This window comes from Crocodylus siamensis, chromosome 5, assembly GCF_052110815.1.
Source record: "Crocodylus siamensis isolate JL-2025a chromosome 5, ASM5211081v1, whole genome shotgun sequence".
NCBI lineage: Eukaryota > Metazoa > Chordata > Crocodylia > Crocodylidae > Crocodylus > Crocodylus siamensis.
The window spans coordinates 63,376,780-63,394,156 of NC_143399.1; the positions used below are offsets into that span (position 1 = coordinate 63,376,780).

The window sequence follows — 17,377 nt, forward strand, 5'->3', positions numbered from 1 at the left end:
TATACTTCTGCAGCTTTGGTGTCTTAAAAATGGGTAAGCCTGGCAACAACACGTAAGATTACCTTACACTGCAGAGAAGATTTTTCTAGGTTTCATGATTCCAAATTGTGAGGAATGATTCAGATTTGGTTTTATTTCAACTGGAAAAGATAAGACTTTCAGGTAACAAAACTGAAACATTATATGCTGTGAAGTAGAATGATGGACTTCATAGTGCTGATATTATGATAGGTCCCTAGGAGTAGATTTACTCTAGCAAATAGAAACACATTTTGGAATCCTGTATGCACTGAATCTGAATAATGAAGCAGCTATATCTTCATTCTATATTACACAATTAATGCCTGTATCGAATTCTCTGGGGGAAGGGTTATTTTGGCTTTTACATAAAAAATTACACAAACCCTAACGTCCTCTTTACCAAGATATATTATTGAGTTTATTTGTGACAAGCAGGAACTCATAAGAATAATCTTGCTGCTGGTGGAATTCCTTGGTTATCAGATGCAACTCCATTAAGTTGCCTTGTGTTGTCACTGAAGCACCTGACAGATGTTACCTGTACTTCATTAAAAATTTCCATTAGGTCAAAACTAGCGAAAGCCTTAGCAGAACTTTCAGAAAAAGGGATTGTCATGCAACAGTATTGAGCCCTGCACCCTCCAAAGAAAAAGGAAAGAAAAGAAAAGAAAAGAAGGTGCTTAACAAAAAATTATACATTTAGGAGTGGGTTTTCAAACATGGCATTGACATCAACCTCAAACCATTTTCTTAGACAATCCTAGATAATGTATCTTTTGAAAACCACTCTCAAATCTTTTCTTAAGCTACGTCTTTTCTTTCTTTTCCTTTTTCTTTGGAGGGGGCAGAGGAAGATGATGATAATCCCTTTCCTTGGAAGGTGCTGATGATGAACTGGCTGATATTTGCCATTTTTAGATATAACTTGGTAAATAATTTTTAGATATAAAATGGTTTCACTGACATTCACTTTCAGGAGAGCAGACCTTGACACACTATAATGTATGTGACAAATAACTAATGTTTTAAAAACATATACTGATAGCTTCCATATAACTTTCTGAAACAATAGTTATTGGTCAGATGCAACGCATTTGGGCAAAGTCTGATCTATTGGCAGCCTGTAATCATTTCCTGAACAACCTTTTCCCAAAATGCACTTTGTAGGATTAGATGTTTCTTGACTTGCTCTGCTTGCTCATAGTTTTGATAGTGTTGCTTCTGTCTAAATAGTGAGAGCCTAGTACTTCAGTTCTTTGCACTTCAAGTAGTCATGATAGCCTATGAAATGTGGGCATGAAACAATACTGTTCTGATTAAATTTTGCTTTACAACCATTTGGCACATGTATAGGCTACCAAAGAGGAAGCAGGCCCAGAACTGATTTGGTAGATCTATAATAAACCCTGTTTTTTATGCATATATTTGCCTTTTTGTGAATGTCTTTGTTAAATTATTTTTAACATCCTTCAGATCTACACAGTTCTTATCTATCAATCTGTTAACTTCAGTTTCTGTATGCTGGTTAACTTTTTTCTTATTTCAATTTTATATTCTTTCAGTGTTTCGAAATGGTCCATGTGGCTTGATTTCGATTTTTTTTCACAAGCAGATTGTCAAGTAGTATGTCTTCATCTATCATTTGACACTTATGCCTGAAAGCTCTGTTCAACTATATCAGTCAGACATTTTTAATCCTATTAAGCTTTACTTTTTCTATGTTATGTGATTATAATTTCACTGTACCACTGTAACCATAGTATCATATTGACTGTCACATTTAAAAGAAAATTCCTGATACCATAGAACCACAATCTGTTTCTTTGTTTCATTAAATAAATAAGTGATCGAATGATGTTTTCTGGACAGTTTGAGCACGTTAACATTTTTTCTCAAGCATTCTCTTGTATAAACTGATATATTTTTCAGTGCTGTTTGTGACCTTGGCTTGGAGGCATTGTGCTAACTTGCTGGAATCTGTAATAGTCTGTATTTTGGAGAGAAAGCAGATTTTAACTCAGAATAAAATTACAGTGATAGTTTTTAGCAGCTGTGGTTAGAACCCTTTTTTATTGTCTTTAAGTATTCTTATTTTTCTTTGTATAATTTTGCTATCCCAACTGTATGCCTTTTTTCTCTCCTTTCATCAGCTCTAATATGACCGTTGATAGGCTTGCTCTGAACTTCCTCATAATTCTCTAACCCATTTCTAGTTTTGTTTTGTTTTTAATTACATCTATCCCTGCAGTGGTTTGTTTCAGATCTTATTTCAAAACACAGCGTTAATAATTAATTTCTTGGATATGCTTTTTCCATTATTCCTCCTTTACTAAATTAAAGTTTCACTTATTTTTCCATTTGGGACTTATTTTAGGCTCTGATTATTTGCCATGCCATTTTGCCGAAGGGAAGCAAGTCATAGCAATTTCTTTGTAGCTGGCTGAAATCCTTGTAAAATAGCTGTACAATATTTATGGTAAACCCTATTGAAATATCTTACCTATACAGAACATTCATTATGACTAGATATTAAACCCAGATAAAATTTATTTTTTATCCATTTATAAAAACATTTGAAAAACTGGAACAAAATTGAATTATTGATGTCTGATGTTATAGCAACTGTGCATAATTTGTCTTAGAATAATTGTGTATTCTGCAGTAGCTTGTTAAAACTTAAGAGTTGTATTGCTTAGTAATATGAGGCACATGCTATTAGTCATGGTACCCTAATTGGCTTTATGTACTTCATGAATTTCTAAAGGTTAGAAAAATAACAACTAAGCGGGTGGCTCTATTTTGTGTGCTCTCTTTGAGCTATTTGGAAAATAAATCTGGCAGTGGCAACAGAGGGGGTCAGTAGATGTGTAGTGAATCTTTCCCTAACAAATGAGTGGGAAGGTTTTGGTTTTCTGACTGAAAGCCATCCAGTGAGTCAGTGTTCCCACTAGGTGAGAGGGCTTAACTGATCTCTCCCAAGAAAGACCTTAATACTAGCAATTAGAGCTTCTTAGGTATCTTCCATAAAGCCTTTTAGATGTGAGCAAGGTCAGAGATCTGCAGTATCAGGTAAGAGGGATAGGCAGTCTTACAAACCCTGAACATGGTGTGGTTGCTTTGCTGTAGGGAGGTGTTCTCCATGTGCTTTTATGGTGCATAACCCTTGAAATTCTTTTAATTGCTTTTGTTTCTGATAAGGTGCAGGTCATAAAGGGTGACAATGCTTTAGGGTCTTGATGGGAGATAGGTTGACATATATAGTTCAGCATTTCTCAACTCATGGGTGGCAACCCAAAAATGGGTTGCAAGAGTATATGAAAGGGTCACAAACAGACTTTACAAATGGACCAACAAACTTTTAAAAATGGATTTTCCTTTAAAGGAGAAAAACTTGGCTTTTCCCTTGTAGGCTGTCAGTGCCAGCCTGCAAGGGGCTGCTTAGGCCTCCCCCTCCCCCCCCCACCTCACATACTGGGGGCTGGGGCCTGGGGCCTGGGGGCAGCAGTTTGGGAGTGAGGAGCACTGGGTCAGGACTGGCCATCATGTTTACAAATGGGTCCTACTACAGAAAAGGTTAAGGAGGTTACTGTGTTGCTAGTTCACATAGTTTACTAGCAAAAGAGTAAATATTATGCCCTCAAACTTGCTTCCTGTGTTTCTGATGCCTAAAATCACCATTTAAAATATGGTACTTCTTAGAAACCTACTGTACGCTAGAGGCTGTTGTGATTGAAGAAGCATTCAGAGTGACAATATTTCTCATAGTTAGATCAGGAACACTCTACTGATTTTTCTACTAGTTTTTATTCATTTTGGCTGACCATATTAGATGCAGGGATTTTTCAGAAACTTGAATTTTCTAGCATTCACAGCTGGTAGCAAGTGCACTAAAAATAAAACCCTGGTACTTTTTTTTCTTCATAAGTAGGCTATCCTCATCTCCAACAGGGGGGGTTTACTGTCATCTCCCCAAACCCTCCCAAATTCTTCCCTGAAGAATGGAAAAAGGAGCAAATTTTCCATTAAGTGTCTTCAGAATCTCTTTCATTTGCTTCACCATCATCTAAGTTTTTAAATATAATCTGGGGCACCTGTAACTCTGAATCTCTTAACATGGTCAGCTAAAGAGGCATACACTTGGTACATGGATGGCCATTTAGCTGTGGGAAATCCTACTTATGTAACAATTTAGTCTTTCATTTTTGTTCTTTTGGACACAAATGTGACTACTTATACAACAATACAGCCTTCAGTCCTGCTGTGAATTTCAATATTTTCTGAAAAACTTGTTCATTTAAATTGCAAGTAGCAATTAAAAGTATTTGCAAAGAGAGCTCACAAAATCAAGACACATTGTTTCCTATTTGCTCAAACAACCAGCACAAAGTATATAATATAGTCATATTATACAGATGTCCATGTGTGTGAAGAGAGATGTTTCACTGATTTTAAAATATCATTAGAAATTATGACTGAGATGTGAAAGAGATTTTTTTTCCCTAAGGCTGTCAGTTCAGGTAATTTATTTATTTTTCCCATAGCAAGTTCTTTGTGGTTTTGTCAGTCTTATAGCAGCATATAGTCCACAGTGTGTTTAATAAATGTAACATTCACTAAATCTCACAGTTAGCAGAAATTTTACTATCTTTTTTGCATGATGAAATGAATATTCTTTCATTTCAAAGTGCTTTAAGAGGTATTTATGAAGTAAAGCATCTTTCTGTTTTGAGTTAGGTATCTCAGTATGATCCACATTCTAGTAAAACCTGTATTGATGTGTGTGCTGACATGCATGAGTCACAACAGAATATGCAACGTTCCAATGTTTTCACTTAATGGCCTTCTCATTCACCTCTTTGAGTTTGCGTTTTGTTTTAACTAAAGTGATTCCTGGGGTTTCTTGGTCTGTGAATGTAGGACAATCTCTACATAAGAAAAATAACTTTATGACAAGCCATCATGTTAGTATCACATTTTGCATTTTCTTTTGCCCTTTCTATTTATTTGACATGAAACCAGTTTCTGTATTATTACTCCACGAATATAAAAATATTTTTGATCCAGTGTCATTTGAAATCTTACAAATACAAAGAAAATTGGCATGTCTGTTAGTAGCATAACTGGGGAGGTGGGGGCAGGGATTACCAAGGCAGCAAAGTTCAGCACCACCTTTGGGGGTGGAGGGGCAGCATAAAAATGTACACCACTGCCGTAGTGGTTGACCATGTCACTGCCATTGGCATAGCGGCAACCAGACCTGCCTTGTGCATTGTGGCTGCCCCACACATGGAGCTGCCCTGCTATGCCTATGAACAGTATCATGCAAATGTAAAACTGACTGAATGATAGAGGACAAAAAATAAGCAATTATAAATGGCAGTGAATCAAATTAGGGGTTTCTGTCTATACAGAACCAGGACATGATCCTACCAGGATGTGATTAAAGTTAATTTTTTAAATATACTAAATTGGAAATTGCTGTTAATACTAGGAAAAGCCACAATATAAAGGTTGACTGAAAAACATTGGAAGGTGGGAACAAAACCGTGCTAGCACTACCAGTAATCAGGTCATTAGGTCTCTCTGTATCTCTCTCTTTTTTTCCATTTTTTAAAAATTATTTTAAAGTGGAAAAGCAGATATTGAGAGTACTTGCTTCAGAAAGCCAAATAATTCCAATAAGGGAAATGGAGATTCAGGTTCCTCCTTTGAATTACAGGATCATAAAAAAATAGTGTTGGAAGGGATCTCAGGAGGTTATGTAGTCCAATCCCCTGCTCAAAGCAGGACCATCCCTAACTATATCATCCCAGCCAAGGCTTTGTCTGTAGAATCATAGAAAATTAGTGTTTGAAATTAGGGGGTTCATCTCTTTAGCCTTGAAGCTCATTACTACTGCACAGTAGCATTGTCAGGGATGAACTGTGATGTGACGCTACTGCACAGTAGTAACAAGCTACTGTTTGTTCAGTCAGTGTCACCAGGAAGCCGTGTGGAGACACTACTGTGCAGTAACACTAGTTACCTTGCAGTCATTTAGTACTTGGGTATGCAAGTACTAAATGACTGTGCAGTAACAACTCCACAGTCATGCCTAAGCAGGTTTTATAAAATTTGTCCTGTTTCCTGTGCTTCTGGGCATGGTTTATAGACTTACAAACTGAAATGGTTGTATTTATTTATATTTAAAATACTGTATTCAGAAATACCTAAGAACTAGACATTTTGCATTTTAATTCTTTTTGCAACCTAGATGACTTGAGATAAAGAGAAACACAGTGGAAGAAAACACATTGGAATCCCAGATGACTTTGTAGCTGCTGCTACTTTATCTTGGGGAAGCTGCTTTCCTATGTGCCATCTGATGGTCCATTAAAGCACAATGATTCATCAGTTGCATGAAAATTAGCAAATCTAGTGACATAAAAAACCAAGTCAATATCAATATCTGTTCCCCAAAACATAAACAAATATATACATTTTAAAAATTATTTTGAGATTTTATCATGGAAATTCTTCAAGAAAGACTTTGCTAAATTCTACTGATAAAAGTTTAGCCTCACTGTAATCCAAAAGACTATTTTCTATTGTTTACAATGTCAGAATAACCTATCAGGAATACATTTAACAGCAAAGAATATATTTGCTTACTTGATCTTTGGTTTTTGATGAAGAATAGTTTTAATCTCTCTTTAAATGTATTTTCATTCATGTAGAATTCGATTTGTACCCTGCAATACAAAAAAGAGTAGTACCATTAAACAGTCAATTTATTACATTATTATGTATGCACATTTGCAAGAGACTTTGCAAATGAACATTCTTGCCATATGTTTATATCATAAAAGCAGAGGAACCAGAAGAAGATTAAGAGTTTTAGACAATATGGATATTAGGTCTGTGCAAGTAGGCAGCTATTCGATCTGGCTTTGGATCCAGCCACATTGGATGCCAGGGATCCAATCCAGAGCTCCAGATTGGTTTCCCGCTTCGATCTATGGCCTCAGAGATCCAACCATAGGGTATAATGGGGAATCAATGAAATATCTACAACTTTGTTGTTTTTTCTCCAATGTAGATGAAATGTGCAGGGATGGTAGCCTCTGCTGAGAGCATTAAGCCTGCCAAGTTTCAAAAGGATCGGTGCAGGGGTTTAGGGGAGAACTGCACCCCAAATCTTTGAAAGCCAAACTCATGTCACGTGTGTGTTACACTACAGGGGGTGGGGAGGTGAAAACTGCAGGGGTGGTAGCCCCTGCTGAGGCCACAAAGCCTGCCAAGTTTCAATGTGAGAGATGCAGAGGTTCACCACCCCTGCAGTTTTCACCCCTCTTTGGTGTAACACACACATGTGACATGAGTTCTGCTTTCAAGAATTTGGGGTGCAGTTTCCCCCAAACCCCTGCACTGATCTTCTTGAAACTTGGCAGACTTCATTCTCTCAGCACAGGCTACCATTTCTGCAAGTTTCATCCAAATCAGACAAAAAACAACAAAGGTATAGCTATTTAATTGATTCCCCATTATACCCTATGGCTGGATCTCCGAAGCGGCTCCAAAGCTTTTCCAAAGCAGTTTGAAAGCTCCAAACTGCTTTGGAAAAGCTAAAGAAGCCAGTACTTCAACCCAGACATGCTGTTTCAGACACCAAAGTGTCCAAAGCTTCTCCAGATCTGAAGCATGTTCCAAAGCCTTGCACAGCCCTAATGGATGTTTAAGCACTCAGAACCGGTTATTATTTCTTTTTTATATATAATTCTCAAATATATGTCCACTGTGGTCATATATACAAGATACATGCAATCTTTTTATTATAAAATGTACTCAGACCTGAACACAATATACCACATTCCTCCCAGTATTGGATAGGAAGGTACTTCTTTCTTCTTTGGATATGCTGCAGCAAAGAACAGAACTGTAAAATGTCATTGCCCATCTCCTTCCTCCACTTCCCTCTCTTATCCATAATTTATGTCAACATCATGACCACCTTGCTGTCCATTATGACCCTTGACATTTACTCAAGTACTGCCATATAACACATTTCTCCCACTCATTGAATAACTTTACTTCTGATTACTTTTTTCTTGGATGTATTGTCTTTATTTGTCTAAATGGATTCTGCCTTTATATCACCTCCATTCTTACTTGAAAAGCGTTTTTGAAATAATATCTATTGCTGTCATTTTTTCTCGTGTTTTCCCACTTTCATTCCCTGCAATCTTATTACTATGGTGTTTTGGGCTGTATACCTTTGTATGGAATCTAGAGGTGTCCATTTAGCAAGATTAGCAGGTTTAAAGAATAGGATACACCATCACTCTTCAACAGCAAGCCAAGGGCAGGGAAAAGAGGGGTGTCTAAAGGGTGTCTGTGCTGGGACTGTCCAACACACAGAGGGCATTGCTCATTCCTGCCTAACCTCCCTTTCATCAGCCTTGATCTTCCCTTTTCCAGACTTGAAACAGAGCCTGCCAGGAGGGCTTCAGACCACAGAATTTGCTACATTTTGATACAACTTTCTCTGATACCTCATGTAATGAGGAGTCAGATTTTCACCCGATTAGCCATTGTTGAAGCAATCTGCAGTTGTGCACCTCTGTCTGATCATAGCTATAAACTGCTTCCTGTGGCCATATTGGGCAAAAATTGTCACTTCTGTCTGTGCCCACAGTTTTTTTTCTGCTAAGATTAGGCAGGGGTCACTAATGCCTTTACAGCACAGTCAGTGGGTAGTGGGAGAGGTGGATCTGATCCCTGTTTCCACACCTATATTTTATTCAGTGACTATTACATTAATCAAAACCCAGGTCTTCCTCCTCTCCCTAACACCCCCCTTCAAAGTGAGTGCCTCCAGCAGGCAACAGAGTCAAGCGATCTCTTGTGATCTCTCTCTGTCCTCAGTGAATATTGAATTCTTTCTTTGCACAGTGATAAATCTTCAACAGTGTCCTCCCCATTCTAGAATAGCTGCTAGCTTAATATTTAAGGCAATTTCCTGGGGAATCTGAGAATGCCTTGCCAAAGCAAAGGAGGGAATTGAACCTGGGTATACCAAATTCTAGGCCTGGGTGACTGGTGCCACCTTAGTTGGGGGGGCATGTCTGCCCCCCCAGTGACTAGGGGGCATCCCCCGGGGCTGATTGCGCTGATAGGGGGGTCCCCCCATGGCCATTCTCACTGACCGGGGGGAGGGGGGCCCTGCAGCCAATCACACCAACCAGGAAGCAGCCACAGCACTCCCTGAAGTGGCCATGGTGCTCACGGAAGCAGCCACTCTGGTGCTCCCACTCCCCAGCCGGTGCTCGCAAGGGGTTACTGGTTCTCGGGCCTACCCCCCCGCCCATCGCCTAGGCTCTCAGGGGCTGCACATGCACCCCTGTGTGTCCCCCCCACGTATCACCACTGGGCTTAAGCAGTTATATAAGTGGAAACATGAAATGGTGGCTGAAACAACCTTTTTTGTGTGTGGAATGATCATGGAGGTGTGTGTTAGCCATGCTTTGAGGAAGCCTGCAGGTTTGTACTTCTTAGGGGATTTAGGCAAAAGATCCCAGTTGAGCTCAAGTGGGAGATGTTGTGTTGAGCTCCTCAAGAGTGGAGCAGTTTTAAACACGCAGACAGCCACTCCTCTAGTACAGGGGAAATTTAAAAGTGAGAGAGAGAGGGGCTGATAGGAATCCAGGTGTGTTCAGGATTAGATGAAAGCTGAGCAGAGGTTATGAGGGTCATGGTTTTAGATGTAAACAACTAAATTCTGCTCAAGTGCTCTTTTGTACCCATCCAAACTGCTTGTTCTTTTCATCATTACTGTTATATTTTTAATAGGACCTATTTTTCATTATTTAGTTGGCTGTCAAACTAATGGTATAGACCCAATCTTCAAGGAGATTTTCAGCAAGGTAAATAAAGCACCACAATATATTAGACTGAGGGACTTCCATTTGAAAGGGAACACTGTGTTACTGAGCCTCTGACATGATTTAAAATAATCTCACATATTTTAGATAAGAAAATTATAGTAGTCGCTTACCATGAAAGAATAGCATGCTACCTGTAAGTGGTGATTTAATGACAATGAGGAACGAGAATGTGGGGGCTAATAACTTTCCTATCAACTGCCATTATGATTTGCACTGATAGCCTACTAACAGCTGTCTGCTTCTACTTTCCTTTCCTTAGCAACCAGCATTCACAAGCTGATTGGGATTCCACAAGGTGATGGTTTCCATGGTAAAATGGATTACAAATGCAGCTAACAGCACATTCAACCCCTCCTTCCTCCCATTTTTCTTTCTAAAGTGAAACCTGAAAAGTATATGTTAATTCTGCATTTGCAGGAGCTACACTAAAAATACTTATTATATTAAATAGCCAGCGTTCACTTTTTGACTTCAACCTATAATGCAAACGACAGAAGCACAGACCTCTGGAGAGAAACTTTGTTTTGTTTACCTTACATTGCTTGATTTGTAGAAAAGCAAATTGGCACCAATTAGGGCAGAAACACCTGGATGTAATTTTAGCCTTAGCCCTGCGTTTCTTTGCTTTTCAGGATTTAAGGAGAATACTCAATCTATTGTAACCTTCCTGTTATTCTTTTTTATGATAACCTTTTACAATATTTAAAAAGAATTGGTATATCACCTTAACTTCCTGAACAGCTACCTGGAGAATTAATATTTGGAGTTCAGATTACAAGTAAAATGTACCCTTCCAGTTACTGTCTTAAACCAGTTAATAATAGGAGAGACTCAAACTGGTTTAGCCCAAAGAAACCCCTCGTTTTCTGAGATGTACCCTAGCCTTTCCTGCATAATTTATAGTTGACATAGATTAGACTGTAAAAAACCTCACATAAAAAGATATTTGTTGCAGAAGGAGTACGTAAAAAGATGAGATTGATGCCATTCATAAAGCCCATGTGGCATTTTTTTTAAAACAGTTTCAGAAGTAAGCCCCTTCTGAATCATTAACAGCCCTATATGCCTCTGGCTCCTGCTAGAAACCTGTTCTAGTAATCACTAGACTGAGGCTGATTTAGCCCAGAGGTAGGGTTATATCACAGCCCAATATGGCTTGACTGCAAAACTCTTGGCTGCTTGCAATTTTAGAATGAGATCCAGATCACTTAGTTATTATTCTTCCTTTGTCATACTACATAATAGAACTTATTGTAAATGTTAATGGATCAGATCATTAAATATATGACTGGTTAGGGATGTTTTTGATAAACGAGTAAAATTCATTCCGTGTATTTCCATAAATTGTTGTAATTATATAGCAGTAGGGTGTTTCCCTGGAATCTAGCTATTCCTAATAGGAACAGCCTGGAACTGTTGATAGTGTGGCAAATGAAAACCAGCAGCAATGGTATAATATTCACAATTTATAGACTTACTTCACCTATGAAGTGTAGCGTTTCTGTTCTGTTTTCCCAAATAAATAATACTGGCATACTTTTAGTCTTTCATATTTTTCCCCTCCTTGGAAAAAAGGTGAGCAGCAAATTATAGCTCTGTGTGCTCTCTTCATCAGAAAGCAATCTGAACAATTGTTATAGTGCTGTTTCTTTAGGTCAGACAAAGAAGGAAAATAGCATTTAATAAATTAGGAAATTTTACCAATCATGGACTCAATGAGCTCTTAATCTTTACCAATGCTTTTCATGTCTAAGTTCTCAAATACTATGTAAAATTATTGTTTGGCAAGTTGAAGAATGATTCTTGTTTACTTTTATCAAACCCTGAAATTCTCTGGGCAGATAATGACCAACCTTCAGACCTAATTTAAGTTCATGCCAGTTTCAGGATGCCCTGTAATATTTTTATTTTTAAGCTTATTCTGTTTAAATATTGACTACCATCCCCATTTTAAGAACAGAGAATAATTTTATAACAGTAGAATTTTTCAGAACAAACTTCCTAAGAAACTTCCCAAGCACAGCTGAAGTACCTGCATAAAGAACACTCTACTAATGCAGTTCAAGCAGCCTGCTTTAAAATGAGGTAAAGATAAGTATATAGGAAAAGTATCTCTTTAAAATTACTGGGTAATTCACACCAAAAAAGACTAATATTAGCAGCTCCTTTTAAATCCCTGGTGCCAATCTGTCTGCAGTAGAAATTCATGCTTTGTAACTATGGTCATGTCTACATTATCTCCATACCAAGCTCTGGAATTGGTACCAAGAAATAAGCCCATCCAATTTAGAATCATAGAATTATAGAAAATTAAGGTTGGGAGGGACCTCAGGAAGGCATGTAGTCCATCCTCAACTAGATCATCCCAGTCAAGTTTTTTCTACCCCAGTCTTAAAATGCTCTTAAACATGGAGATTCCACAACTTGTCTGGGTAGCTTCTTCCAGTGCTTTACTGCCCTCCTCGTGAGAGAGTTTTTCCTAATATATAACCAAAACTTCCTTTCTTGAAACTTGAAACCACTGCTCTTCGTTCTGTTATCTGCCATCACTGAGAACAGTGTAGCTCCATTATTTTTAGAACCACCCTTCAGATAGGTGATGACTGTTATTAAATCCCACCCCCCTCTTCTCTTTCCCATACTAAATAATCCCCGTTCCCTCAGCCTGTCCTCAAAAGTCATATTCCCCAGCCCTCTAACTATTTTTGTTGCCCTCTGCTAGACACTCTCCAGTTTGGGGCCCCCACTACAGAAAGAATAGGGACAAAACTGGATGTAATACTCCAAATGTGGCCTCACCAGTGCTGAATACAGGGGAATAATCATTTACCTTGATCTGCTGGCAATGCTCCTAACTAATGCAGCCCAGTATGCTGTTACCCTTCTTCACAAGAAGGGCACACTGATGCCTCATATTCAGCTTACTGTCTAAACTAAACCCCTGGTCCTTTTCTGCAAAGCTGCTGTTTAGCCAATTAGCCTTCTCCTGTGCCAGTGTACGGGACTGTTCCATCCTAAGATCAAGACTTTACACTTGTCCATATTGAACTTCATGAGATTTATTTTGTCCCAATCCTCCAATTTGTTGAGGTCTCTCTGAATCCTAGCCCTACCATCCAGTGCATCTACTACTCTGCCCAGCTTGGTGTAATCCACAAACTTGCTGAGGGTGCACTGCATCCCATTTTCCACATTGTTGATGAAGATACTCAACAAAACCAGCCCCCAGACTGACCCCTAGACCACACCGCTTGATCCTGGGTACCAAGTAGACATCAAACCATTTGCTCTCACTCTGCCTGAACTTGATCCAATCAGTTAGGTGGAGTAGGTGGCTTGAGGGGTTCTGAGCTTCTCTAAGGATCTCCCAAGATAGAAATGCAGTATGCCCTGGAGTGTGCTCAAAGACCCTTCTGAGCTTCCTAATCAGTCTAATTGCCGCACATAGTTGCAGGCATAACAGGAAGGCTTCATTTTCAGATGCAGTCTTCAGTTCGGTAGAGAGGCAGAAAAGACAGAGTGATATATCACCTGCAGCCTCCCATTCAAAATTTCTATAACGTGTCATTCAGTAACTGTGTCAAATGGTGTTCTGATTTGATTATCACACATAAGCTACTGTACCTGAAATCTGCAATTTAGTTTTCTCCCAGGTTAACAGCAAGGCACATGTCAGAAATCATTTCACAACTAATAATATCAGAATTTTTTTTCTTTGAGCACATGTAAATGTTTTAATATCAACTGTTCTACTTTAATCATTATTTACTGACATTAGGGTCACCTATACATCAGAAGCTAGCCTGGAGATAACTTTTCAAATCTCAGACTTTATTCTGTACATGCATGAGAACAACTTGTTTTGGAGATTGAGGCAAAATATTTTATTTTTCTAAATCTAAAGGTACCCATGTCTGTGTATTTCAGTGTTTTTGAAATATTGGTGAATTGAAGCCTCTTATTAAATGTGTTTGATTAAAAGGTTGGGGGTTTATTACACAAAAGATGTGATAAATGACTGTGACTATATTTACAACTGGTCACTAGGTTTACTGCCAGTTTGGTAGCATGATACAGTTTAATGTTTTCTAATTGAGTCTATGGTAAAAAAAGGAGCAAGAAAAGATTTTTTTATGCTTAATTATTTAACATAGGCCCTTGGCAAATGTTAAAATAGTATTGCAGTGGGATCTGAGCCTCCCCTCAACAATCATACATGTCCTGCCATACCACACATGCTATTATTTTAACAGGAATCTTGCAACCCAATTGGGGGTTAGCAAGGTTCCTTTTTATGGGAGCCCAGCAGTTCCCCATACCAGAGGAATTTAACACTGTGCTGTGCTTGTCAGCTAAGCTTGGCACAGAGAAAGATGGCTGATTGAATGTCTGGTCCCACAGCTCTGTGAGGCATACAAGGCTTTTTCTTGTACAAGTCATGGTGAACCTGTAAGACTAAGCATAGTGTTTGACTTGTCCTGCAGCTCCTGCAGAAGTTGCAGAGACTTGCCAGGCCTCAGGAGATGAGGGGCAAAGCAAACCCTATGCCAGATCATAGTGAGCCACAAGGCACCCTCACTATAACTCCTGAATGAGCTGTAGAGAAAAGCAAGAAACCTGTAGGCTGCAGTGAAGCTGACATGACCTGACATCCTCACTTAGCTAATGGGCTTCCTGTACCTGGCATCCTGAAAACCACCACAAGGCTGTACAGCATGCCTGTCAGCTTGCTGATGGGCTCCTGACTCTTTATCTAAATTAATTCCCTGGATGTGTGGCAGGGTTACTATTTATGGTGGGATAACAGATTAATTGTACCTGTTAAATGTCAGCCAAGGGACCTAGTAACAGACAATAGAAGCAGGTAACTCAAAAGTGTGGATGTGTGTGTAGTATTATGAAGGGATTTGAGATGGCAAGAGGACTAACCATTGGCTACCGCTGATGCTAATTTGAACCATAGTTGGGGTGATTGATTCTACCTTGTAGCCTAGTTAGTGTTTGAGCCAGCAGTACCAGACCAAAACAAACAAACAAAACAAAACAAAAAACTCAACAAAGCAACCAAGAGATGAGTTGTGGCTTCTTAACACTTCAAAAGCATATAGTTATGCATTATCGTTGTCTACCTTCATGCCTTGTTCTCACCTCAATGGCTGTTCCTAATCTGGATATCACATACATTTTAAATTATGATATACTATTTAAATTGGGTTACTGTCTGTAATATTTCCTCTTGTTATAACAGATGAATAATCATTTAAATGGTGAATCAAAACACTTGTTTTTCTCATATTTATGGGTAACAAGGAACATGTTATTAAGCTGTTCAAGTCAATATTAGGAAAGTTGGTCCTGGCATGTAATCCACCTTCTCTTAAATGTCATGCACTAGTCTGAATTGTTTGTTAGCCATAATCACAAACTGTTTCTCAAGCATACTTTTAAAGGTTAATCCACTTCTATACTATGTTGCCTGGTATTTCAATATTTATTATTAAATGGTATGTTGCTTCCAGTCTGTACAACTGTTTCTCTCTCTCACACACACACACACACACACACACACACACACACACACACACACACAGATTGGTGCCTCCTGAATCTGGGGGGCCACAATTTGTGGGGAGACCCAGGGGCAGGCAAAAATCCCCATATCCACTCCCACACTTCTGTGCCACGGCTTAGTGCCCACGCCACCGGCCTGCATGACAATAAAACTTCCCGATCCTAAGCAGTGCTGAGTTCGGGGCCAATCTCAGGGGGGTCACGTGCCTCCACAGTACCCCCTACCAGTCACCTGTGCTCAGGATTACTCTGTCAGGCAAGTACATAGCAGCACATGCCCATGTAGCTATACAAATAAGGCAGTATAATACTCAAAATTACAGGTAGAGAAAAACCTAAGTAGGTGTTGACACTGGAAGAGGAGGAGGAAAAGGAGCCCAATTATAAAGTGATTACAAGGAATAAGAGACTCGAGTTCTAGGCACACATACCTAGAGAGTCTGTGGACCTGCTTTGCAGCAAAGTGTTCTACCACCAGCCTACAGATTGGGCATTATCTAGGCTAGGGTTCTCCAATTTCTAAGTGGCCCAATTCTATATGCCCTATGGCCTGCATCAGTGTGAGCCATGGCTCCCTGGGACACGTAGTGCATGGCATTACCCGTTCCCCACCCCCTAACCCCCTCCACCACAATGCATGTGCAGGCATCCTAGCCTTACCCTCAGCTCCCTGGCTGTGGCTCCCCAGCTTCACCTCATCACATCAACCACCCTCCACTGAGGGTACAGAAGGTGGAAGCCAGAAGAGGGAGGGGGAACCTGGAGACCCTGGCTGGGTTGTCATGGATCAGCTTCAAGAGGAGTGCTGTGTAGGAGTCATCAGTGGCGTGGTTGTTATATCACTTTGCTTGAAAGCTGGGGGTGCAATTTCTAGCTCCCCCTGGGTGAACATAAATATAAGACCATAAAAAGTGCCATTTACTAAGTCAGACAATAGGTCCATCTTGCCCAGTAGCCTGTGTCACACAGTAGCAGAGAGCAGGAGCTGAAAGGGAGAATCAAAAGGCTAGGACTGGGGTTTTTCTCCTGTTCTTCTCACTTGCAGTCTCCAGTATTTAAGGTCTAGGAAGTTCTGATTCAGAGGCTGTATCCTTAATTCCCATGCTTAATAGCTACTAATACACCTTTCCTCCAAGAATGTGCCCAATCCCTTTTTTAAGCTGGCTGAAATGATATCTTGTGACAATGAGTTCCACACTTTAATTACATTCTGTGTGAAAAAGGTTTTCCTTTTGTTTTATGCTGACTACCTATTAGTTTAATTTTGTCCCCCCTGAAGCATCTCTTTTCTAAACTAAATAGGTTTAGCCCCTTTAGTATCTCATCATATGGAAGCCCCTCCATATCACCAAGCATCCTGGTGTTCTCTGAATTAAAAAAAAAAAATTTTTGGTTAAATAAAAGTAACCCCAACTCTATTTTTTCCCCATGATTTAAATGAAACACCACACACACACACACACACACACACGCACACACACAGTGATGTTTCATTTTAATCATGGAAAAATGTGGATTTGGGGTTACTTTTTTTTTTTTTTTACCAAAAAGTAGGGATTTTTTTTAAATCAGAGAAAACCAGGATCTCCACATATCACTAATCATCCTTGTTGTTCTTCTCTGTACCTTTTCTAGTTCTTCTATGTCATTTTTAGGTGTTTGGACCATAACTGGACACAATATTTAATGTGTGGATGCACCATGAATTTTTAAAGAGGCATACTGATACATCTTGTTTTATTACAATCTGTTTCTAGTGTGGTAACCCACCATAGTGTACACATAGTTTGGGTTATTTTTGTCCAAGTGCATCACTTATCTACATTTAATTTCATTTGCCATTTAGTTGCCCATCCACTCAA

The 17,377-nt window shown here is 39.2% G+C and overlaps 1 protein-coding gene across 5 annotated transcripts in view; it reads right to left on the bottom strand.

Annotated features, from left to right (window-relative positions):
- KCNT2 (potassium sodium-activated channel subfamily T member 2) overlaps positions 1-17,377 on the bottom strand; it is a 353,399-nt gene that overhangs the window by 258,552 nt on the left and 77,470 nt on the right. For all 5 annotated transcript variants that reach the window (XM_090048564.1, XM_090048566.1, XM_090048565.1 and 2 more), the window contains exon 2: positions 6,673-6,752. In XM_090048564.1, coding sequence (XP_089904690.1) covers positions 6,673-6,752 — 80 coding nt within the window. The remainder of the gene's footprint in view (positions 1-6,672; positions 6,753-17,377) is intronic.